Here is a 27,383-nt window from a genome sequence, read left to right as displayed (position 1 = left end):
TGCTCTGCTGAACTGATTTATTTTTCTTGTTTTCAGGTAAGAAGACATACCCTCTGTTCTTTTAGTAATGTTAATATGAATATGTAAAGGTGGTTGTTACATATCTTACAAATATGTTGTCAACAGCACTGTATAAAATAGTTACAGAATCTTATCTGGACTGTGTGGGTTATAAAAGCCATTTTAAATTGCTCCTTCCATTCTATCAGCAATGTGGATCCCGAACAGCATTTTATTTTTATTTTTTTTATTTCTTTAAGGCTGTGCTTGAGATTTATTAATGAACCGCATTATTTCAATTATCTAAACACGATCCGAATGTTAACCATCATGTAACTCAGACCTTTTAGAAGAGAGGTAGGAATGGATTCTATGTGATAATGCAGAACATATACAAATGAAAGATTATGAAAATATGTCACAGAACAATACTCCTTCGGCCCAAACTAATTATAGAAAATATATGCATGTATATATGTCAAAGTAATATAATTAATGGTACAATTACATCCCCACCAACTCCTTTAAAAAAAGTAAATTCAGCACAAAACAAAATTCAGAAATAATATCTTGCAAGTAAGACAACAGAGCTCAAATCAAGGCTATTATCCATCATGTGTTGTGACAGTATATTTTGTTTTACTGTATTTAAGCTGTTATGTGCACAGCTTCTTATAAATGTGGTGTTTATTTGTGGGTGTTTTTACATATGCTTCCTTTGCAAAGCTCAAATCAAGCTCTCCGTCTGCTGGGGCTGCGGTTTCTCGACTTCCTGTTCCGAGTTCATGGGCTTGTACACAAAATAGTACTCTTTCTTGGGCTCGCTGTGGTGAAAGCTGGCTTTGACAGTCAGGGGGAAATCATCGGGGGAGAGCTGTTGATAAGCCCCATCCACTAATACACACAGTCTGTAGCATTCCGGGTCCTGGATCTCGAATTTTTCGGCGCACTGGTTGCACAGATCCTGGGTTGTGGTGCTGGGTCTCGCTCCCAGGGTCTTGGTATTGGATCCCGCCTCCAGGAATGAGACGTTAATGAAATCCTGAAAGGCAGAGATGGAAATAAATGAAGGGAAGGTGCAGGAGGAGAAGTCGGACGAGCGACTCTCACGCAACGAGTAACAAGACTCAGTTTGCTCTTGTGGGAGCTGGGCCTGTAATTGGATATATTTACAACTTTCCCCGCCTTATGTCAAGTACCTGTACTGACGTCCTGGAAACCCGGGCTTTGTTCAGAGTCCTGCGTCGTTCCCAGCGGTGAATGGAGTCCTGTATCTCCAGGCTCAGCTGCCGTGTCACTGACATCTTGTCGTAGTTCTTAATGTGCTCCAGTGCGCCGTAGGTTGTGGTTAAATAGTAAGAACCTGACAACAAGAGGATGTCAAAATAACTAACAAAATCTCCACTGGCTTTTATTAAAAAATAAGACTAAAGGAAGTATAATGACAGCACGGGCTGATGCAAGTTCCCATTTGAAGCGCTACACAAAATAAGTATAAGGGTCTAACACATGAAGTTCATTGGATTTATAAAACAAAATGGCTGCCTAAAAAAATGCAGGAAATGCAGATGTAATTTCCTTTGGTTGTTAGCAAGGACCATCCGAACTGCAGCAAACACAGTGTTTTTCCATATTGGGAACATGTATAATAACACATATGAGTGATATGAAACCCTACAATAATCACAGCCACTGAAAATAATTAGATTAGACTCTACAGTATAACTACAGTATATTGCTACACTGCCAGGATCTGACATTTCCTCCCATCTTACATCTGACATAAAGCATATGGCCACACATACACTGAGAAATAGATCAATGTATTGCTCCTGGTGTAATTAAACAGTGGTGCAGTCAAGTCAATAATCATATAAGCTGGGTGCCACATAGAGAAACCTGAGGCGACCTATTTTCTTACCCTTATTCACTGGAACTTCAGACATAAGGGAAATTGCTTGTAATGTGTATGTTTTTTTTTCATGTAAATAAACAATATTACAAAGTGCACAGTGTATGGCATATACAGTGGAAACTGAAGGGGGTTCTTAGGAACAATTGTGGCCCTCAGGACATAATGAGGAACACTCAAGTCAATGATATACCAGTTCTGTCCTTCCGATTATTTTCATAAATATAAATGGTAAAAGAAGAGGAGGTACTCTAGATCTGTTAGCACCTTGCTCAGTTTTTGTTCCCCTTTGTGGCGATAGTTGTGGTATATGCAGTTTTCAGATATGGCATTACAATCCCGGTCCTCAGTGTCTTTGGAAAGAACCTAGTTAATGGTCTATGAATTTCCCACTGTCCACTGTGGATCCAAAACTATTTTCACCAGTAAATCTCCACAGAAGGGAGACAGACAATTGTGGTTGTGAAAGTGGCGTAATTTGAACAAGTATGTTCTATTTATTTCTGACACAGCCCGTGTGAACTGACGGATATCTTTCCTACCTTCCCCGAGCTGTAAGGCTGGGTCCATTAGCTCCATCATGTACTCCACATCAAGCAAGATGGCCGCCATGTTGCTCCGCGCCAACACGTACATCAACACTGGGAGGAAATCGTCAGCACCGTGGTGTTTCCCTAAACAGGAGATGCATCATTGTCAAATAAACTCCCCACTGACAGCTTGAATTTGTGAACAAACATGAGAAACCTCACACATTTGTTCCTAATATTTGAGGAGAATTACTCGCTTAACCAGAAGTTGCCCACACAGTCAGATAGTGGGAAAAAAAAAATCGAATTATTATATGTATCTATCTATAAGAGAAAGACAAACAAAACCAAAAGTGTGCCAGGGGGGAAAGTAGAAAGGTCCTGTTTGATGAAGAAATAGAAACATTAGAGAGGTTTTTATAGAGGAGAGAAAAAAAGAAAAAGCACACACAAGCACAGGCAGAAGGAAATGAGAAAATGGCATGCAACGCGCTATAATGGGATGCAGGCAACTGAGAAATCAGATATATACGAGACAGGACACACCAGCTCACACACCACACCAGTTGTGGACAGAAAAGCGAAATGTGACAGAACATAGAGATTGCACAAGTCTCCTCCTGTGAGTGAAGTTTTGATGCCAAGGGCATATCTTTTAAAATCTAAAGGGACTCGCTTATTCTGTTTTTTGCCGGTTCAATATTAGGCTGAGAGCAGGCCTGATGACCACAGAGACGCATGAATAACACAAGTCCAAAATTGCATGCCACCATATTGAACAGACAGGAACAACTGCCATCAAAACACACGAAACAAGAGCAGAAGAAAAAAGGAAAGCATGCAAACATTATCGCCCTATTTATGTTTTTAAATGCCTGTTAAAAAGATAAGACAAATAGAAATCGTAGGCCTACAGGTTTTAACTTTCAAAATGATCTCCTTCAGATACACACCAGGCCAATTACAAGCTGCAGTAAATGGAAAAGGGGAAGAGGAGAGGAATTTCTAAGAAAGAATGAATGAATGAATGAAGTCACGTTGTCTTGCAACTCTGATTATTGGTAAATACTGTGCGTTTACTTTCTATATATTGATCAATTATTATGGTGTGTTCTTTTTACCTTCAAAGTGTATTTAATTTAATTCATCAATTTTCTGGATTAAATTAGAGGCTTTTCCTTTCAAATTGGACTCTGTACATAAACTCTGCTTCAGTGGTGCTCAACCCTGGTCTGGGGGAGTAATTAGAATAATCTTTCGAAAATAAGATGAGACCATAACTTCTCATTCTTTTCAAGCAATATTTAAACTGTAAGAAAAAACAATAACAAAAAAAAAATGAGGAAGTCCCTGACAGGAGTTTTTTAGTTCTTGTTTTGTCTTTTTCAAAGCAATAACCTCTTCTGCAGAATATACAGATGGGTTTAGAACGTGCTGAGCATGAATATACACAGATCTATGTATACATTTCTTCTCTTAATTAAAAATGCATTATTGTAACTAATGTATTGCAGTTCCAGAAAGAAAGAATAGATGCCAACAATGTTTTAAAGATAAAAACAATTTTCAGTTGAAACCATTAGTGGTTTATATTCAACACATTAGACCAATTAGGTTCTGTTTCTTAGATATGAATACCCTTTACACACAAGAGAAATACAATAATGTCATTATTTTGAAATCAAATATTGAAATGGACCTTACAATTGACTAATCAAACAAGGAGGGAGTAGAGCTGATAATTTGATGATAGGGATCTTTTTAAATAGTTTCTTATGAAACACCCAGGGGTTCACAGGAAATCTAATACGATTGCACATCAAGGGGCTGGAAACACTTACACAATCAATACACTTGCAATACGAAAGAAAAACAATCTTCCAAATAACTCCAGGGCTGTTACAAGTTGACAACAGACAGCTGGTACTTAACAGGCGGGCAATGCAAAACTAATCTAGATTACATATATGTGAGTGTAGCTGTAACGGGGCCAATTTCTTTCCTTTTCTTCTTTTTTTACATTGAATTATATGTAGGGCTTTGAGTTTTATGCAGCCAACTTTCCTAGGCTGCACTTATTCCCCCCAGCACATGGTACCCTGCTTAATTAAACCACTGGAGAAGACAATGGATTCATAATCTACCAATTCCTGCGTTAATTTATTTATGCATTTATTATTAATATGTATTGCTCAATATTATTTCTTAGTATATGTACATTTATAGCACATTACTGTCTCTCTCTCAGTCAGGTCCCAATAATGATTTCATTATTACACCTGACCATTTATTAATTGGCATGAAATTATACTTCTGATAACACTATTTAACACAATTTCTGTTCATGTATACTGTATTTACAGTATAATTGTAAATCTCGAAAAACTACTTCTAAATCTTTTGTAGTCATTTTTGTATTACTTTAGTATAAATACATGTTAATTTGGATTCATATGTTGTTTTGTTTCTGACTGAATGAAAAGACACAAATTCGCCCGTTTCCTCATTGGAAATAGGTACATTTCAAAATATCACTGTCCTTGTCACAGAAGCAGTTTGTGGGGAATAATAGACATTTTCTATACTTTTGAGGCATAAGCAATTAGGAAATAACACTACCCAGGAACAAAAAAAAAAAAAAAAAAAGTGTTACATGGTGTAATAAATAGCCCTCGATTTTATTAAACAGGCTGGCGTTTCTGATGTCCCCTCCCCTGCATTGACTGGTGTTTTGACTTTTGATATTTATAGTCCAGCTTTTGCTAATGCAACTAACACGCCGTCTGGCAGTAATTCTGTGGAGCCATTTAAAGTATTATGAAACATAACTGAACTGCAGTTTACTTCTTAGTGTCTGTGCAATGAGACAATTTTAATTTTTAATAACTGTCTCTTGGCGGTTCTATGACTTTCCTTCATGATTTGCTTCCAAATACAAGTTTTGTTGAAGGCAGTGAACCTGTATAGCAGTTGAAAATGTTCTCGTTGGCATTACAGAGTGCCTACCTGGGCATCCAACTGACATGGACTCGTAGATAGTCTTGCAGGTTTTGAGCAAGATGGCGATCTTCTTCTCCGGGGAGTACTCCTTGTGTAGGTTTGTGAACTTCAGTTGGATCTTTTCCATGATGGGGGCCTCAGGGACACTGGTGGTCACCCCCAGGTCGGTGGTGGTGGTGTGAAGGACGACATTCTGGTTGTCCTTGAGCATTTTCAGAGACGAGTCTTTCGTATGGATTTCCTTCAGCTCAGTGTAGATCGCCTCCCGTAGTGGTTTCAGGACACTTTTGCACAGCGCTGCCTCAATAATGGCTTCTGTAAACCCAAAAATTTGGTTGGATTAGCAGTTGACAGAAGCAGCTCACATTCTCAGTTAATTTCCTTTCATACTTGTGTGTTGGAAGTGCTTGGGAGATGGGGGAAGGTGAGTTTTAATAGTTCCCTGAAAGGTCGATCATTTTCAGTTTTGTTCTCAGCTGTTATACTCACAAGCAAATCCCTAGAAGCAGGTTAACATTGCATTGTGTGTTTTTTAATTCACAAAGTAATAGTGTAACACAGTATTACCTCATGTCACTCCCCTCACACACGTTTAGGAGAATTATTGAGAATTAAGAGATGGTTTTCATTTGAATGGAAGAAACCCTATGCAATTACCTACGCTGAAACATAAACATAAACATAACACTGTGCGATAAAATAAGGAAAGAATTAAATGTATACAATTATCATCTCCCCTGCTACACTTTTGACTTTGACTATTAATAGCTGGACAGTTCAGAAAATACCTGGGTTTTTACTTGTGATTGTGTTTGGTGGATTCCCTATGGTATTAGAACAACACAATATTCAGAGATGTTTTTTTTTTAAAACAGCTCAGCTAAAGGAAACTATGTGAACACTTTGTGCATGTATTTAAACAGGAATGGTCACATGGGATGGTATTAAAACTACGGAGGTAAGACAATAACTTCCAAACTTGATGTGTAGAGGTGTTAAATTGTGGTTTCACAGTGCAAGATTATTTCTATTTTTCTGTATTCTGGTAGCTATGTCTTTGAATTATTTTTAAACATGCAGGCAGTGGTTGGGAAAGTCACAGTGATCTCATCAGAGCAAATAGAATATTGAGTGTAAGACTGCTTAGGACAGACATAAATATACATAACTTCGCACACATATACCATTATACTGACCCTACAACAAATACCATGGCATTCAGGCAACTTTTGTTTTTTGTTTTTTGTGTTTCTGCTGTGTGCACTTTTGTGTGCATAGTGCAGGTACCAATTTTGGGTATGGTAGTCCATGAAACTAAGAACTTTCCACAGCAAAGATAGACTATGTTTTTCAGTGAGAAGGAAGCATGCATTCTTCCACATCTTATTTTCCTCATGAATATCATTGTATTGAATCTCATTCCATACAACCATGGTAAGGGTGGGGGACCAAGGGTAGCAGACTGCTCATCACAGTAAATCACTTTCTCTCTCTGTCGGAGCTACAACACACTGAGGTGTAAGTGTGGCTGATTAAATCTGAATTTAGAAGATCAGATATTGAGATGGTAATTGCAAACAGGAGCATGGGGGTTATACTGACATGCCAGCAAAGCAAGTCCTCTATTGCTTGTTTTCCTGTAACAACATTCAGACATCCTTTCTTTTCCTAGTGCATCCGCTGTAAGATTACCGTGGCCATTACAATTTAAAATGCACAATGGCGTCCAATTTCCTGCGTACACTATATAGTTGATTACACGCATTTACACTGCTGAATTAAAGTGCCTTAATATTATGACAAGCATTACTATGTGAAAATGTATTGGTGGAGTAACAGAGCTAAATAATAATAATGATGATTATTACTATGTTATTGAAGCAATGGTCACCACTGTGATTCATGTCTTATATGCAGCAAAAGGTTTTCATAAATGTGTAATTACCTAGTTTTTCATCTGTGTAGACAATGGGCTCCACTAGTCCCTGTAATTCAGCGCTTTGTATTAAGTAGCTCTTGAGCTGAGTCATCATCTGGCGGATCTCCTGCAGCATCTCCGTGCTGGAGGAATGCTTCTTCATGGTCTCCAGGGTGAAGGTTTTGTAGTCCCTCACTAGGTTCCCAAAGTAAGAGTCCTTGTCTTTCGCCAGCTCCACAATCTTTTTCTGCAGCTTCCTGTCAGTGCACATAAAGCCCGTGAACATGTGCGAGAGGTTGACCATAGACAGCCGCTGCTTGGCTTTGTCTAGCATGATGGTGGGGTGTCTCTTCACGGTGCAGGCAGAACTACCCACGACATCTGCTTCCTCTTCTGTACTGCTGGTGGAGTACGAGTCGTGGTCCAAAATAGCGGTGAGGTTTCCGTCAGGTGAGTACAGAGACACGTCACAGTCCTTGAGCTCCACAGAGTTCAGAGATCGGCGTACAGAGGTGGGCGTGCTGGAGGTCTGAGGAGAAACGACGGGCTCGGTCCTAGGAGTTGCCGTGGAGTTCAAACTCACAAGTTCTTTGACTTCCAGAGATTCTGGCTTAGGCGTCACCTGAGACAATCTCTTCTTCCGTGGCGGGGGAATGGGTGCCATCTTTTTTACCGTTAACAAGGGACCTGGAACGTGTGCTGGGCTTTCAGTTCCCGGGGTTATGGTTTTTGTTTCCTCAATGATCGGCATACCCGCCGTTGGGGCTTTCTCTGAGGTTGTCTCAGCCACTGGGGTGTCCTCGATGCAGATTAGAGTGGCAACAGGCACTGTGTCTGCATGCTTTTTCACCTCCGAAGCAACTTCTTCTTTCTTCACAGACTCTTCAGACATCTTCTCGGACAGCCTCCTCCTGGGGGGGACTGGAGGGATGCGGACATTCTTGGGGGCTTTGGATTGGTCCGTGATGCATTCAGGTTTAGGAGCTGGGAGTTTGGTCGATCCACTGCTTCCTTCCTCTGTTTGTCCCGCTTTTATCTCTTGGTTTTTTGAGCGAGGTATGTCAACAGCCTTGTCCTTAGCTTCCTTTGCTCCTGCGAACAAGTCCTCTGCTGTATGAGGTCGAGGAGGAATGGGAGGTGGCCTCTTGTATCTGGGTTGTGCAGCATTGGGAGTGATCAGACTCTGGCTTCTGGTTATAGGAGCAGCTGAAGGCAGGCTGTTGCAATACTCTTCGATAAAAATAGGGTTGACGTACCACAGCCTGTCATTTCCTATTGACAGCTCAATCTCACATGAGCATTGGCTTGCATCGGTCTGGAAGTTCTGCCCCACTCTCGAGACACCACCGCTGCTGCCCTGATTACGAACCTTGACAGCATCCAGTCTTCTGTTCAGAGACGAACCCCAGAAATCTAAAAAGAGGAATTTGGGAAAGAATGTATGTGGGTGTAGAACAATTAAAGGTCAGCAGCTTTGTCTTATGCTCGATTTTAATCTCATTTTAGAACTTCCTTGAAGTGGTGTGAAACTTAATGTTAGCTGGTTATTTTTGTTATCTCATATCTTATTAAAAGGCACCAGGTACAATATACTTCATTAGCTTCTTTTCTGAATAAAATCAACATAAAAACTACAGAGCTTTTACAAAAGAAGGAAAGAAAAAAAACTGCCAAAAGTATGCAATAGACACCGATATGGACGGTTTGTGGTTAAAGTTAAAAGTCACCATTAATGAGCAAAACATATATGTTGAAAATCAGACTTATTTAAATTATTACACAACTAAGTCATGCCAAGTCATGGGAAATGGAACGCAATATTAATGCGATACACAAACATAGGAGAAAATCCTTTTACACCATAAAGGATCGTTATTTTTGTCATTGTTATTTATTGTATGAGCAGACTTGTAGACTGTATAGAACACATATTCATTTATTACCAATTATTATAGCATAGCTGTTTCCTACTTTCATTTAGCCTTGCCACCATTTATCCCAAATAGAACTGCCATATGGATTTTCTATAGACCTTCATACGCAGCTGAAATAATGAGAAATGCTGAAACGTCTTGTATATATTCTTATTTGATTAAACCGCCAGCTCACAGTGACAAATTGCCTTGTCACTCTTTCTGAAGTGTACAGTGGATTTATGTTTGCTATCCACTAGAAATATAGAGAGAGAACATGTCACCCTATTGTAAACATTGGGCTGTCACTCTTTGGTTTACATTTCACTTTAATAGGTACAAGAGATTTATTTACAGGAGAAAATAAGTCCTATCTCACCTGAGCCCAGGTTAGAAATCATCTCCATATCTTCATATTTTGTTGCCTCAATGATAACTTGGGGCAGCTTCAATGTGAAAGGGAGTACGTCTCTAAAAGGCATAAATAAACAACAACACGTTACACAATGGCAGTCATCATTTCTGCTCTTTCCCTCAAGTGTTGTGTAATTTTAGAAAATAAAGCACACTGAATTGCAGCCATGCCTGTGAGTTTGGTGACAATAACGATGAAATCTGAATTGCAATGGTACAGACCAAACAGCAGATGGCAGCATTGGGAAGTCTATTTAACAAATGTCGAGTCCAGTTTGTACTTTGAAAGCCTGTTTGCTTCTTGCTTCTCTATGACGTTGTTCAGATTTCAACACCAAAACCAACACGGAGTGCACATGATCCAGCTCAACGTCATAACCCTTGCCCTTATTTTTCAATTTCACAGACAGGAGAAGATATGACAAATTCAAGAATGGGAAACCAGCTTTGCACCAGCTTTACAGTAACGCTTTACATCCAGAATGAGTTTCTGTGAGGGGAAGGTTGTTCTACATTCAAATTAGCATTGATCTTGCAAAATGCTCTCAGTAATGTATAAAATCTGTAATATATATCCCTCTGAAGTTAACAAAACTGAAATGGAAAGGTTGAACACCAGACCATTACAAATAGCTGCTATGCTCCAGTGGAAAATGGAAAACGGAAAACAGAAAACAGTCAACATAAACTGCATATGATTGCCACCATTGCTGCCCAGCCAATAAAAGAGTGCATTTGTGAAAGTGCAATATCATTCCATGGATCAGCATTATCATACTTGTGGGTAAAGAGTTTGTATTGCAATGCATAGCCAGACTAAACCTCAACGACTAAATCAGAAAACAAACCAGCACTGGTGACCTCAGTCCACTTGAAACACACTGGGATAAGCTTAACTCGAGATTGAAATCGAGTGAAACCACTATCAAACGGTTGGAGGTGATCAGGACTGATATGACAACAGTAGACGGTGAGGCACTGGGAAATAGTTTGACAGACACTCTAGTGTTTGTGTAAGTGTTAAATTATAGTTTCAAGTAAAAAAAAAACTTCAAAAGGAATCCATGCTTTAGCACCCTTATTTCTTAGTTGTTATTTCAGTAAGACAGAAATGGGTCACTTTGAGAACTTGACATTCACGTACATCCAAATTAGCATCTTGTCTAATTAATCAGTTCATAAATAAGTCACTACAGAATGGAAATGCACATCTGTGTTCTAAATGCAATCATTCCAGTCGCACAGAATTAGTCATAATTAACAAGTTTCAATCTAATTCTAACAGTTGCACAGTAAATAGGCTATCCAGGCTAGATGTTTATCCACTGACTGACCAACCTGCCAATCAAATAAAATCAATGCATTTTTCTAATATGGCAGTGGTAGAAATGGGATTATAAATTCACATGACTGATCAAAAAATATTGTTAGAACAGAGGTTAAGCTGTTGGATTTGTGGCTGGATGACAAAGTGAAGAAAACGGAAACTTCGTGGCAAAAAAATGTATCTGTGAATTCCACAAAGAGCATGCGAAATCTTGCAGAAAGGGAAGAGGAAAATGCAAGCTTAGAAAGTCTTACCGGCTGACGCAGTAGAAGGCAATGAGTTTGAAGATGTCATCGAAGACCAGTACAGACCCCTCCAGGTACAGCACTGTTAGAGAGAGAGCATAATAAGAGGATAATGAGAGGTTAAAGGTCAACTGAACTGTATTCCATAAAAACATCATTATGAAGGACTAAAATACCTCTTTTCCCTCTGTGATTTGCCCGTCCCAAAATCTGGCAGTTCAAAGTTCATCATTGTCCTGTCCTGTGTATCAAACACCACTGCTATGAAATGGGGTCCAACCATGTGGTTCGAACATTGTATTGCATAGGTCTTCATTTATCAGCAGACACAGGAAACAAAGTGGGGAAGAATGTTTTACATGAAATGCTGCAGGGCTCAGCCTACTTATTCCCTCCCAGAGCTTTTGAAATTTTGATTTATTTGTTTGTTTGTTTGTTTGTTTTTTGAAACACCAATCATTAATCCCAACTCCGATTTAAATTCACCAAATATCAATAGCCACCAGCAGGGGAGAGATGAAGCGGACAAGCAGACATTCTCTGAAAGGTGCATCGTCAGTACAGACCACTGTGTAAAACGCTGAGCTTGTGGCCGAGACACTGATAGCGCTACAGCAAGGGTCTCAGACTCAGACTGCAGCCTCTTCCGGTTTTCATTCAAACCCAGGCTCTCGCTTACCCAATGAATCGTGTTATTTTACCAATTCAACCTGCATCATATTGTTACAAGGTCTTTAGCAGCTGATGGTTTGAAAGACTATTTTGTATCAAGGTGCACTACATATAAAATCATTTGCATCATTCGGCGGAAATATCAAATGTTCAGTTGATTGGATCAAACACGAACACATTTTTCAGGGGGTCAGGTTTGCCCAACATGTTCACAGCACCCTGTCTAACATCTAAAAGAAAATTCCTGAACACCTGATAGTTTTAAGTGGACACAGACATACAGTATGAACATGTTCAGGGATTAACAGAAGCTCTAAACACACTACACAGGTACAGTAGGCCTAATGCAGTCTTAAACACATTATAAAGACATTGCCCCAAGACAGACATGTAATCTTCATTAGTTGAGTGTTACAGTCAGTGGTAATCATATTTAGCATTTCCTGTTACACTACCATAGGAACAGTAAGTCTGCATGATACTGACCTCCTAGAATGTGGCTTCCAGTTTATTTTTAGAAAGAAAGAAAATGAAACTAACTGAAAGGACCAGCGTTCATCAGAGAACTCCCAAAGTCCTTATCTTTCCTGACAGAAACAGTAGGTACTGTGATATAAAAATGACAAGTCCCAAACTCAACCACGTTAGTTTTTTTTAAGTTTTTTTTTTTTTTTAATAAGCTGAATTCTTCTGCTATAACACAGTAGCACTTACACTGATAGGATCAACGCAGACTACTTAAAGGGAAACATGCATGATTGCTAAAATGATGATTTTATGCATCTTTATGTCTTGCTATAGTGTATAAGTAAGATGCATATCACTGAACATAATACAAATTGATGCAAAAACATAATATAAAATGCCATGTAATATCAACATATATTCTCTGCACAAACGATACATTTCTGCAGTAGAGGTGTGTGGCTATGCCTATGTAACACTTTTATTTATTTTATATTTGCTGCACGTGCTTTGTTTACATTGTGTCCAGAGCTTTTTAGACAATTTTCACTAATTTCCCCCTGAGCAATTCACAGCCTTAAACATATATTCGGAACCAATGTATCAGAACCTTTGTCAAAGTATATATATATATATACTTCAATCAGACTTCTGCTCCACCCGCAGAAATGGGCCTGTTAAAAGTATTAAATGATGTGTAACAGTCATCCGATTCAGGGTGTGTGCCACTGTCATTATTTTACCAGATTTTAGTGCCTCTTATGACACAGTTGACCACCATATCTTGATACACTCCTCTACTGCAGAAATGTATCGTTCGTGCAGAGAATATATGTTGATATTACATTTTATATTATGTTTTTTCATAAATTTGTGAAAAGGGCCATTGTGTTCAATCACACATTCAAAATGTGGCGAGATCTTCCTTCCTCCAGCTTAGAAACCTTGCTAAACTAAGGCAACTCCTCTCATTACACGACACTGAGAAACTGATACACGCATTTGTTACATCTAGATTGAATTACTGTAATGCCATTCTGTCAGGCAGCACAAACAGAGCTATTTCAGCGCTTCAGTTGGCCCTGAAGGACAGATGGACCAACTTTTGTTTGTCCTGTCTTGCTATCCATATCCAATCCACAAAGCACTAAAGAAATGAAAACAGAAGCCACCCTTTTTTCCACAGCCACTGGGGCAGAGGTGGGTCTGAGCTGTGCTGCTGTTGCTCTTGAATCATTTAAAGCTATTAATCAACTGGATGTTCTTCCAGTGATATTAAATGACCTACAGATTAGGCTGAAAAGCTCCTGGGTCATTTTAGATAGTGTTTAGATCACTGCAAGATTTAAGAATGCTTATTTTGATTCATGGGGTAACTATATTCTGCGCAGCAATGCAACACCCCCTCAGTGTCTTGTCGCGGGACCATTGCTGCTGTTACAGTGACCTGACAACGCTCAGAGACAGCAGGGCTGTGAACGTGAGTGACAATGATAGTGTTAGTGGCATGTTTCTGATGAAGCAGGAAGCCTGTGGTTAGACCTTTTTACCTTCCAGAAATACCTCCCCAGAACTCTCACAACCAAGGTGAGAGGTCTGCATTTTAAGAGACCATGTATACTTTTAAAAAACATATCAGTTGAATTTATTTTTCCATCAACGTGGAGTGGTAAAATGACTTGACACCCCCACCATACAACTATCAATACTTAAACCCAGAATGCTACAGCTTTGCATGTATAATGTAACTGGAATCGTGCTCCAATGTATAGATCTATTATTCATTCAGTGATAAAGCTTTCACATTAAAACATACATAAGCTGTATGTTGGTCGTGTCTTTTATTTATGGTTTTAAACATTAAAAACATAGTCCATGTGTTCTTTTGCATCGAACAAACCAGTAGTAGCAGTAGTTCGTTGTAATTGTTGAGATAAAATACTTGAGTTTGAAAATGTGACGATGGTTTGGTCCTCATTGTAAAGTTTGAAAAGCACGATACGTGGTTATTAATTAGATGAAGCAGTGACTTACATGTTTTTTCCTCCTTGATCAGAACATCCTGTACGTGCGGCTCTCCGGCTCGGTCTGGGAAACTAACCGAAAGCACCATTTTCTTCAGACTTGAATTCTTCTTCACCAGGAATATCTACAGTGGATAACCAAAGCCCGTGAGATGACACCACTTTGTTTGAGTTCTACACTTCAGTTGATTAGTATAGACTTGATATGTTAAAGTGTTGAGCTTGTTACAATTGCTGATAACCACATGCAAACCAGTCTGCAGTCTAGTGTGAAATATATTCAACAGAATGCAAAACACACACATGGTTTTAATTTATGCTTAGCAGACACAGATTTGCTTTGCTCTTTATTCTTAAAACATATGTAATTCTGAGTATTCCTGTAAAATTAGCAAAAAGGGAAGCTACAGTTCTCATGAGAGGTAAGCTATGGGCAATTCTGAGAATTACTCTTTTGTAAAGAACTTTTAAAGTCACAAATGGCCAATCGTTAAATGTCAGTAAGAAAACACTCACTCACACTTTCACAGCATAACATTCATAATAATAATATTCTCATGCATGTTGTCAAACATTATTGGGTTATATTACACAGTATTCCTATTTAAAACTAATTTCACAGCACATAGTGTCAGACTACAGAACACTGGGTATAGAGTTAAAGGAAGACATTTTTAATGAATGGAGAACAGCCACTTCTCCCCACATCCGATTCCAGTCTTACCTCACAGCTGAAGTTTCAGGACAATTCTGTTATTAATCAATTTTACCACTCAGACTGAAAGAAGATCTGATCAACCTTACAGATTTTATCTGGAGAACACTTGCACAATAGGTTTTATATGTGACTTGTTGTTTACTAACAGAATATTATCATTATTTTGAAATAACACACATTGTTACGATGAGCAAGTGACCCTAAAGCATGAAATGAAAAGATTAAGACTATCCTGTGGCCACATTGTTATATATAATCATGTAGATTGTCTTTGATATGGAAGTACTGAAGGTGTTAACCTAAATTCCAAAGGCAGATACTTTTGGATACATATAACCTTGACACCCCATAATTCACAAACTGAAACATTTCTACAGAGTACAGTAAGCCTTATATCAAACACACAAATTCTGCTGCATATTGTCTGCAGCGTGCATTATATTCAAAGGGAATTGTCAGTTGCTCCTGGACAATTTATTTTCACCTCACCTTGATTTAGTGAACCCTTTTAAATAGCAATAGACTGGCTGAAGTACAAATGCGACAATATTGTACTGCCATCAGTGATTACATTTTACTGTGAGGGCTCTAAGGGCTAGACCAAATCAAATGTTTCACCCTCACGAATGGCAAATTACGAAATGGTATGCTCTCACATTTTGATTTTTAAATAATGTATGAAGCAGTTGCTATAAATTAAACCACAACAGGGTATAGATTTGTACTTTGTAATTTGCGGGTAGGTCAAAGTTTTGAAAATGAACCTTGTAAACACCACATTGGATAGAGACGTCTTTGAGGATACAATTTCCAATGCCAGTTCACAGAGTAGAGTACAGCTTAAACTTTTTGGGGGGATGAAGAAATTGCAGAATTATTAAAACCTAGAATGGACACTAAACCATAAAGATTGGCCACATGAACTGCACTGGAAACTGTATGGGAGAGGACAAAACAGGCAAAAATACTGTTCACAGTATCTAGGTATCTAGTCAGCCATTGTGGTGAAATCCATTGCATAACACAGCTGTGTCAAGAACATTGAGTGCTCTGAAATCCACTGCTCATTTAAAAACATTGCATTAAATAACCTTGAATTCAGCTCTGAAACATTGCATTAAATAACCTTGAACTAAGGACGGGGGGGGGGGGGGGGGGGGGACCATACTCCTTGAAACAAAACTGATTAAATTAATTTTACTTTCATTCATTTCAAATTGACTGTACGTGCTCCTGTTGCCTGATTCAGTCATTTAGCAAATTCAAAGGCATAGTGTATATCTGCAGCAATGTCCTTTTTTTTTTTCTTCTCAATTTATTGTATATAATCTGGGTCTCTGTTTTAGTCCCAGCTCCCAATGCCTATGCCATTCTTATCTACTATTTCACCAAAATACTACAGAAACTTCTACTGATTATACAAATAATGTAAATTAAAATGTATTTTGAAAATCAGCACTTAAAATGACTCTCTAGAAGATTGCAATGAAGGGTTGTAATAGTTTAGTGTCACAGTTCACCCAAGCATTAAATCCTACAGACCCGGACTTTCCAACTACTGACATTAATCACTCAATTTTCCGGTTAGTTTTAAATTGCTACGACACTTGTTCACTTGATCACATTATGGAGCTCAATTTTGAAAGGATTAAAAAGGACATGGGAGTCTTGACTACTAACAGAGCCTAAAGTCACTTTCCAAGCTATATTAGCGATGTCAGGAGGTACCGTAAATAACCATATACAAGCACCCTAAGAAAAACAATATTGTATATTCATTTAAAAGGGTTTGGGGGAAAAAGAAATATTTTTGACCATAATAATAAGAAAATAATAATAATGTTAAACATGGTATGCCTCTGGAGGACGTTTTTAAATAGTTTATAATAAGAAAAGTGTATAAATATTTGGGGGTTGTTCATACATTGTTATTTGGTTTCGGTGCTTACTGATGTCATTTCCCAGTCTCTCCCCAGAGCTGTCATGACTTGCATGTTGTCTTGTCCTTTAAAACCACAGCTCCACAATGCAGCAAAGGAAACAAGCGAGACAAGCTTTTAATATTACCATGTTAAGCTAGGGTTGGCGAGAGCCCTTTGCAGTCATTAATTTGTTTTTCAGGGGCTGGCAGTGGGGTAACAAATTACTAACAAGATCTGGCAGGCAGTATGATGCAAAATGTACCACTCCTGGTAAAGGTCTGTTGAGTGCAGGGGAAATGTCTTTATCAGCATACAGATCTGCTGATTTTAGTAGCTGATAATTAGTCTATAAGCTAGACAGTGGTGTGCAGATGAAATGCTGAATCTTTGACAGGAGAATCACATGTGGTTTGTGAACATGATTTAGTATTGGAGGGACTAAAAATAAATAGTCAAGTACTTGTAGTAGTTTCTTTGCTTCAGCCAGAACATCTTATTAATATACCTGAAATGCAAATTTTAATTGTAATTGTCCTCATGGGAGAATTTTAGGGTCCAATAATGCAGACCTCATGAATTCACTGACAGAATGATCACCAACACAAACAAGCACACATCCACTTGCTAACTGTAAAAGGGCAGATCTCAGCGTCTCAAGGCATGGGCTAAATACATTTTACGCGTTGAGTGTGCGGGTATTCTCTTTTTTTGACAATACTTTTTCTACAAGTTGAAACTGTGAAACAAGACACTCGTGTTCTCCTCACCCCTGGTGGTTCTCTCTGCAGGATTTCAGATGCCCGCTCCGTGCTAATGCCAAGCTGGAGCCAAACTGGACAGGTCTTGATGAGTTTCTCTAGGATGCTGATGCCAGGCAGAACTAGCTGACTCCTGAGGGGAGAGGTGGGTTCATTGCCCTTGGTGTTGGGGTCTGGGACAACCCTGTGGACAAAAGAATAGTGGGGTAAAGCAGTTAAGTAGGTATACAACTATATGGAGTCATCATGGAAATACTGGTATTCCCTCTTCACAAGGAAGGATATCCCTGTGCCAGGGGTTTCCTACACGGCCACCATCAGCAGATATGCAATAGCAGGTAATTGTGCCAAAGAGAAGTGGGGACTGGCTAAAAGAGAGGAGAGGCTGACATTTGAAATTCAAAAACTAATCCTTTCCTAAGCAGCACTTAGCTTGAATTTCAACTTCATGCCAAAAGCAGATGTAACACAAAAATAAGTCTTCAAGACAGTTAGTTGTGAGGGGGAGGGCTACAGGACCATAGATGTGTTGAGAAAAGGAAATGGCTGTGGTAGGCACTAATCAATGAAAAGTTGATTTCCGTGGCACTTTTGATTTGAATAATTAAATCAGCAAACATTGAGCTCCAGGATGTGTGAGAGTGAGAACAAGCCCCATATGAATTTAATAGTGCACTTGTATTTCATTTTGGATGAAGGAATCTCTCAAATGAATTACTACTGCTATTATTATACATCATATTTTAATTACAGACACAATATATTTTACCTGTCATTTTCTATAACAAACACTCAATTATACTTCATTTTAGAATTTTAAAAACTATCATCAAGAGAGATTTATTGATGTACTGCGTGGCATGCATTTATTTTATTGCTTATATGCACACCTCAGCTATCAACAGCTGTCATCAGGGAATAGCTGCATGAATGACTCGTATACAGTGCAATGTGTCAGTACTGTAAAGATATGTGGTTAAGTGCTGTGAATAATTATAGAACAGTTAGGGAGATGCAACCCAAAACCTCAGACACATATGCTTTCTTTCTGTAATGTCCCCTGAAAAGATGAAGCAAAACTTAAAAATAAGATGAAAAAATGCCTGGAAAAAGTGAGACATGTAAGAAGAAATCCAGACTTCACATGCTTTTCACATGAGCTCATTTGCAGTATTGCCAACTTCCTGAACAGCAATGCACTCAGCAGAAAGAGGTTACTCACGTAGGAGCAGACTCAAGATTACCCAACCGTTCCTTGAAACTGGCAGCACGTGCAACAGGACTTTATATTCGCAGTAGGTATCGAAAACTGTTTAGGGAAGGTTTGCCAAGCTCTCAATGGGGGAGTTTCCATGCTGCTCTTTATGTGTTGGTATGATTATTATATGTTGATCATTTCCAGCCTGTTTATCAGGGAAGGAGGGGGTTGGAAAAAATGTAAAATAACTACTACTCAGTCATTTCTGAGGAAAATGTTTACACCCAGGGAAGTGATAACATTAAAGTCTATTCAGAATGGTACGCTTCTCCTGCCATACCTATTAAATGAGGCACTTAGGCTGATCAATTTTTGAATATTAAACAAAGGGTGTGCATTAATTAAAACTATGGTAATTTGTCAAAAGCAATGACATAAAAACAAATGAATCCATTAGCTATATATTCTGAGTCTTATATAACTCTTGAATTAATATTTCACTAATAAAAAATAACAGTGATGAACAAACTCCCCAGCAATGTGGTTGAAGCTGAAAATTTGGGAACATTTAAAAATAGACTGGATAGGATCCTTGGATCACTTAGTTATTAATGGACACCAAATGCGCACGATGGGTCGAATGGCCTCCTCTCGCTTGTAAACTTTCTTATGTTCTTAAAATGACATCTGACGACATGTAATAATAGTGAGCACACATTGCATGAATATTACCTCGAAGCTCTGAGGTTCAGATGGAAGCAATAATTACACCGATGGCAGTCATTTTCATTATTATTATTTGCATTGTATTCGGGAAAAATTAGTACCCCTATTGCCTCTCAGCTGACATTTACATACTGAAGAATGTAGTTAAACACTTAATGAAATATACAGTAAACGTACTATGCATGAGACTCAAAAAGAAATGTCATTTCCCTTTCACATCTCCTTGTCATTCTCTACAGGGAATTCAGTTTCAAAATACTTCCCTTTTAGCTATAAAATCGCTTTACACTGACACGAGAGATCACTTTCCTGTAGTTTTGAACAGAAATCAAGTTACACAAAATAAACATACTCACACCCCAAACACACACACAAGGAGAGGACTTCCTCAAATTGTGACTGCATGGGATATGTTTGTAGTAAGTGGCACAGCAATGTACTTTGAATGGCAAAAGCTTTCATTTTCAATTCACAACATCCCTATGCCAGTTTAGGACTTAAACCATTACCACATTCTCCCAGCGACGTCAGCTTCTACAGAATGAACAACAGTTTAGTGAAACCATAACTGGGTAGCCATTCATTTAGGGTCAGCTTTGATTTGGTAAAAGATTTTCATGTGACCCTTAGCAATTCATTAATAGATGTCTCACCCTTCAATTTTGCAGAGATTCAGACAATGCAACTGTCTTTAATCTACAAATAAGATGTACAACATGTCTTTAACAATGTTTAACTAAATACAGATGTAACAACTAAATCAAATATACAAGAAGAAAATAACACAATCTGTTTTTATCTGTATGTATGTTCGTAATTTGAAATTTAAACAAACCCATTGACTGCTGAGTAGTACAATATACTGACTTGCTTAAATTAGCGAGACTTTCACCATGCAGTATCTGTATCTTAGTCCATACAGTACTAATGTTTGGATACAATTCTGGTTATAGCAATGATTTATGGACTAATCTAAAATGTTTAGTTGTTGTTGTTACTTGACTGTAATGCACACGCACACACGCAATAAAAACATACCGGGTTCTTTGATGAAATTTCTAATTTAAGCAACATATTTTGCGTAACCTACAGGAAAAACAGCTTGTGTACACAAAACTAATATTATTATTTATCTAAGGCGTTGTATGTGGCTTTCCAAACACTAACATTATTACAAAGGTTGTGCAATCCCTACACAAATGCAGTGACGATCAAATACGTTTGTTTTCAGAGAAATTAGTAGGTCAGCTACTCAGTGAGTTTTAATGCACACAGTTTATATAAAATGAAAAAGCTTCTTATTACAGCGCTGAGACGTCAGTTAGCCAAGCTGAAAATACACTGCCTAGTATTTCTAAATAATAAAGCTCTTTTAAATGGAGTTGGACAAAAAAGCAAACCAAATCTAAAAGCACAGCATATGTATTATGCACAGATGTATAAGGCCTCTCATCTGGTATCCTTGTCAGAAGTGCTGGTTTGAACACTTATACTTTTACCAGACAGTTTGGATCATACCCAGAGAAGCTGTAAAGGAAAGGATTGAGAACTTTGTAGTCATAAAAAATCCCATGACCTGCAGACATTAATACAATCCATGTCATTTAACTGCAGAGGAAATATTGTAACATTTAAAGTCTAGCTTCAACAGCACAGACAGCTTGTGGGTGGATATATGCAGTTCTGCCAAATAAAATTGAGCTGATCCAGGGAGAGATTTTAAAATACTTAAAAATAAAATGTACACTGTCGATTGGATGCCAAGGGATTAATATATATATTGTATCCATCTATCTATCTATCATCTTAACAGCAAACACATACATTATTCAAAACATGACAAACATTCAACTTAAAACTGATCCACAAATACCCCACAGCCTTGAAACTAAATATATATATTCACATCTCAGAAAAATACTTCACAGACAACAGAAATATCTGACCGACATTGTGAAATACAAAAGGTCAATTTCCTGAACAGAGAGTAAGAAACTATGTATGCTCCAGATGTTTAAATCTGTATATATACGACACACTACAGGAAACAAGATGAAAAACAGATAACATCCCTTACACAGTACAGATGGAAAAGCACGGTGGGGGAGGCGGGGAAGCATAGGATATCACCATTGGCCCGAACCAGTGTGGACATCCTCAACTTTGAATGAATTGCCAAATCATAACATGACATAGGGAAGTGCCACATGTAGTCAAATACAGATATATACGTTTTCTCTTCCTCAAGCAGACTACAAAGCAGCACTCATTTGCTTGACAGAAATAAATATTTATGACTTGAAAAGATTTGATTTAGATTGCCTGACCTAAACTCACAGACATGGGGAGTTCAGACATTCCACGATCGTCAAGCAGTCAAAGGTCACAGCGGGTACATTTGTGTTCAAACTAGACCAGAATATAGCTTTTTTTGTTCATCCCCTCCATTTTATGGGCCGCTTTTTCATAAAATACGATGTGCGGACAGATTTCTCTCCCCTAATAAATATGTAATTCATGCTATAATTGTGGGAAAAATATAAGAGAAAATGTAAATATTATGCTTTCTTTCTGCAGAGTGAAAGAAGGACTTTCATCTGAAACTATTTTAATAACTTAAACCCTTTGTGTACATCAGAAATCTGTATTATTTCAATCCATATCTACATTTCAGTATAAATACATACTGAGAGAGCGCGTAGATCATATATGCTGCTTATATTATAATATTATGATTTAAATTCAACAAACATTGTAGTTATAATCTATTAATCATGGTAACCTCATCACATTGTTTGGTTCTGAAATCCTAGTTAATCTTATCATTGTCTCACCAAATAAGATAAATGCTTCAAAAATGTTAATTTGACTCCAATAACCCAGAGAATTTGTGTTTTCTCTCAGTTCATGCTTCTTGTTCGAGATATCTGTTCTGTTTGTTATTATGTGCATTTAATCAAAATAATGAATCATAAAATATTGAGACTAATTCACGGATATGTCTGCATAGAGAAATATTTCATAACCATTTCAGATTATTTCAAATTTTTGTTGATTGGATACCAATATATTATAAACATAAAAAACAAATGAATGAACCTCAGTAGGACCTAAACAGCAGTGGGATAGAAATGCTTGGCTTTAGGCCACAGTTTGTAGACAGTTTGCAAAAAGCAGTTTAAGAAGAACTTCTGGTGTAGAAGGGTTAACTATGTAAGTTGGACATTTTCTGTTACAAATGGAATACATGTCTATAAAATTGTATACATTTATATTTATATAACAGTGTTTCCATAAAAGCCACACACATTATCATCCAACATTCAATACCAAAAAAGAACAATTAGGACCATAAGTATTATTACTACCACAACTATGTTTTTACTATTTAGTATTTAAATTTAATTTAAATTTAAATTAATTTTTTAAAAATACAATAAAACGGTTCAACATGCAATTTTAATTAACATTCAAAATTGATTTTCCAGAAGGGAAACAGCCTTTTTCTCTTTTTTTTTTTTTATATTTTCAAGTTGAACTCTACTCTGCTAACAGTCTGATTAATATTGTTGTTTTCGTTGGGCTTTAAAACCTCCGCTTAATTAGAAGAATTAGAAGAATGTTAAACAGACGACTATGCAGAATTATGAAGCTTCCTTCCAAGGCCGGGCCCTTGGTCTACAGTGGCATTCCTAGTGTTCAAACTGCTACAGCTTGGAAAAGTAGGGAGTGCAATAAGCAAAATAATAAAGACAGAAAAGCTGTGCAAACAGTTACTTGCTAAAAGAGCTGCATTGCTGGAACTCTACACACACTCAAACTTAAAAAACAAAAAACAAAGCAAACTAACAAACACAAAACAAAACAAAGCAGCTTACATACCCAGGAGAGCATCCAGCTTCCTGTGGAAGTTCAGATGTTTTCATCATTACGGTGCTTCAGATGGGGGCTCAGGGCTTCTGCAACTCTTCTCAGCCCATCAAGACTTCGATGCATCAGGCGAGATTCACCCCCTGCGCCCTTCTCTCAGCCAGGGTTCCCTCTCCATCTTTGCTCTCTGTACGGCTATGGTTTAGATGTGCATCTGTGAGAAAAACTTCTCAGTGTGGCAGATGGGAGTGGACCATGGAAAGAGGGAGGGGAGAAAAGTTAAGAGCAGGAAAGTCTGTACAGAGCGCTCTCTCTCTCTCTCTCTCTCTCTCTCTCTCTCTCATTTTGCTCAACTTCCTGTGTTTGTGTGAACGGGGATGTCAGGAAGAGGCTGTTCTCAATGGTCAGGCTCCCCCGGTTTACTTTAGTCTCGCTATTTATTTCACAACCATTTGACACAACAGATGGTGACTTCTGAACTTCGCAGTTTGAAACGGCTTCCACACTCTGAGCTGTGAGAGAAGCACCTTTTCTTTAAGATTCAGAGAGGACATGAATGCTCTGGCTGAGGTCTCAGACGAATTCTAAGCTCAACATTTTTTGCCTAGACGGCTGTGAGGGGCTGAGAGGCTTAAAACTTTCCAAACTAACCAAACTACTCCCCCCCACCACCACCCCCTCCTACTACCACCCCCACTGCCTTCACTCTCAACACTTATTCCTGTCTGAAGTTAAATGGATCCAGATGGACCTTGCTTTTTTAGCCTGTGCCCCATCAGAAGACCTAGGAATGTGAGGGGGGTTGGTGGGGTGGCAACTGCCTGAAGAAAATTGACACAGTGTTGAGATTTTCAAACAGAAAATGTATTCACCGCTCTCGCCTATAAAGACGAGGCAAAACTGTGAAACGACCGCTTTCCAGTGAGGTGCTTTCCAGAGCTTTTGAGGTCCAAATGCAAATTCAAAGTAAATCAAATGTGAAGGGAAGACCAACACACACTTAGCAAACAAAGATCTCTGTGTCTATGTCTTTTCCAAGTGTCTCTCACCTTCTTGTGAAATGTTTAAGTTGGAATTAAAAGGATCATAACAGATTGGGCAGGGAAAGGGTAAATAAGATTTCTTTTAGAGAGGTTCATCACCTCTCCATGTTGAATATATTGACAGTCCCCAAAACTAAATATCCCCCACTTTCATTGAATTGCATCGTTAAAAACGTCACGCTTGGTGCTCTGCAGATGTGTGTTCACTCATCAGTGAAGCTGTAACACCTACCGGATATTTTTTTTTAATATTGCTTTGCAGACTGAACTTCACTTTTACAAGTAAAAAAAAAAGAGGTTGCATTTCTTTACTCTAGGTTCTTGAAATGTAAGGTCTTCCTTCAGTTGACAACCAATTGAAAAAGAAAATCTAATTTACTTCCAGGTAAATTTAAAAATATTTCTCAAGGCCTCATATTTAATTTGTATCAATAAAACAGCTACAACCAGAAGGAAATACTCAAGAGGGGAAAGTCGGAAATTAACACTTGACCAAGCTAGCAATATATTTGATCTATTTTATCACCGTGTCCACCTGCGTTTGAGTGAGTTTACATGATGTCACATGGTCTTATCAGTGATCAGTACTGTTCACTTAAAATGTAGTAAGTGTGAATAAATGAGATATTAACACCATTTCTTGTTTGTTTGTTTACCTGCTAATATTCAGTCTCCATTGTGTTTTTCTGAATGCTTCTGTATTTTAATATTTAATATTAATATTAATAATGCAACATGTTGTTTTGATCTGGGCATGTGTGGGGGATGTTTTCTTGGCACACTTTAGGCCCCTTAGTGCCAATTGGGTATCGTTTAAATGCCACGGCCTACCTGAGCATTGTTTCTGACCATGTCCATCCCTTTATGACCACCATGTACCCATCCTCTGATGGCTACTTCCAGCAGGATAATGCACCATGTCACAAAGGTCGAATCATTTCAAATTGGTTTCTTGAACATGACAATGAGTTCACTGTACTAAACTGGCCCCCACAGTCACCAGATCTCAACCCAATAGAGCATCTTTGGGATGTGGTGGAACGGGAGCTTCGTGCCCTGGATGTGCATCCCACAAATCTCCATCAACTGCAAGATGCTATCCTATCAATATGGGCCAACATTTCTAAAGAATGCTTTCAGCACCTTGTTGAATCAATGCCACGTAGAATTAAGGCAGTTCTGAAGGCGAAAGGGGGTCAAACACAGTATTAGTATGGTGTTCCTAATAATCCTTTAGGTGAGTGTATAATTGTCAGTTGCAATAAGGATGTTGTGTTTGAGAAACAGAGTCACAACTCTTACTGTGAGGTTCTCAAATTCAAACTTGTGTACATTATTATCCCCTGCATGTCACTATTAGTAGTGGATCACAATCTCTCTCTGTCTTCCAACAATAGAGCACACATTCACCCACTTCCCACCCCAACCCTTTAGGGCTGATGACAAACCCCTCCACCTCAGACGGCCAGCCAGACACCCCCCACTAGTGGAAAGAGCACAGATAACAGCCCCATGTAAGAACTTTCTGATCTTCTCGCTGCTTGTCTGATATATTATACTGCCTGGAGGGGAGGCAACCATTAGGCCTAGGCCTTCAAACCACGGACCCCCTGCGGATAATTTTTCTCCTATAACAGTCTGCAATCCTATAGGAGTTTTTGTTTCTTTTGCCTAATGATTTATTGGTTTAATTTGTTTTTTTCCAAACTGTAAAGCCCTGTGTTTACCTTGCCAAGGGCGCTATACTAAAAATAATGATTTGATTGATTGAATTGATTTTACTGAATTACTTCCCGTCACAAAAATACTTATAGAGCAAATACATCTAAATTAGTCTGCATACTGAAAGGTCATTCAAATGACTTCAAACTGCAGTATTTCAGTGCTAATATGTTTTCCAATGAGGGCAGACATTTTTAAATAGATTGTGTAGCTCAATATGGTGTCATTGGACCCTCCTATCAAACTGACCCCAAATCTTAACAGTCAGACCATTTAATACTGGAAAATGGGAAATTGATACACATTCATTCATAGTATTATAATTTGCAACTTTAAAGACCAAATTGTTGTGAAGGATATTTTTGCACATTATTTTATGCATTATTCCAGCATCAAATATTAAGACTATTATATGAAACTCTTTTAGTCTGATCCAAATAATTTATTTGGTATAAAGGCAAAGGGAAGTTATTTAGTGTTGAGCACAGTTGTTCACTGAACCTGAAATATAGTGCTGGCTACAGCAGAAACCACAATTTTATTCACATAAATAATTTTAAGGAATGTTAATACGTTTTAGTGTCAATCAATCAATGCTTAAAGTATACTCACACTTCCTATTGTGAAATGTGTACAAAATTGGTACAAGTTTCCATTTTGGAAAAACAATAATTTTTCTATTAAGCAGCTTCTTCTTTTGGTTTGTTAAATGGAAACTAATCTTTTACATTTCTGTAATTCAGCACCACAATTTGTAAGCTGCTCCTTAGGAAACTGTGGTTCAAGTTTCAATTCCTAAATTTCCTTCAAGGAGAAATACACTATTTGCTCTTGAGGGACTTCCCAGTGACATAACAGCATTGATTTAATTTATTTTGTTACATGACCTACATTGTAACTACTGGTTAGACAACCTCAATCAAATCTCACTTCAGGCACTGCTAAGACCAGACAGGTGTAGCACTTGGAATATGTCATAACTCATGGAAGGAGTGTTGGGAATAAG

General features: G+C 38.1%; 1 protein-coding gene across 1 annotated transcript; it reads right to left on the bottom strand.

Annotated features, from left to right (window-relative positions):
• On the bottom strand, positions 1-23,911 carry rin3 (Ras and Rab interactor 3). The gene is made up of 10 exons (XM_066694071.1): positions 23,625-23,911; positions 17,828-18,002; positions 14,431-14,545; positions 11,269-11,341; positions 9,653-9,744; positions 7,388-8,773; positions 5,449-5,757; positions 2,455-2,586; positions 1,200-1,363; positions 1-1,042 (listed from the first exon to the last, which is right to left on the bottom strand). Exons 1-10 carry the CDS (start codon positions 23,669-23,671, stop codon positions 728-730), a joined length of 2,808 nt encoding a protein of 935 aa, XP_066550168.1. The 5' UTR covers positions 23,672-23,911; the 3' UTR covers positions 1-727.
• Between the last annotated feature and the right edge of the window lie 3,472 nt (positions 23,912-27,383).

This window comes from Amia ocellicauda, chromosome 21 (genome assembly GCF_036373705.1).
Source record: "Amia ocellicauda isolate fAmiCal2 chromosome 21, fAmiCal2.hap1, whole genome shotgun sequence".
Lineage (NCBI taxonomy): Eukaryota > Metazoa > Chordata > Actinopteri > Amiiformes > Amiidae > Amia > Amia ocellicauda.
The sequence above is the reverse complement of the archived record's forward strand: the minus strand, read 5'-3'. Positions and strand labels throughout refer to the sequence as shown.

Coding starts and splice junctions, on each gene's coding strand:
- rin3 (XM_066694071.1), bottom strand. CDS start 23,671: ATGATGAAAACATCTGAACTTCCACAGGAAGCTGGATGCTCTCCTGG. Junction 5,758..7,387: donor CTACACAGATGAAAAACTAG/GTAATTACACAT, acceptor TTGGGTTTACAG/AAGCCATTATTGAGGCAGCG. Junction 1,364..2,454: donor AGCCTTACAGCTCGGGGAAG/GTAGGAAAGATA, acceptor TCTTGTTGTCAG/GTTCTTACTATTTAACCACA.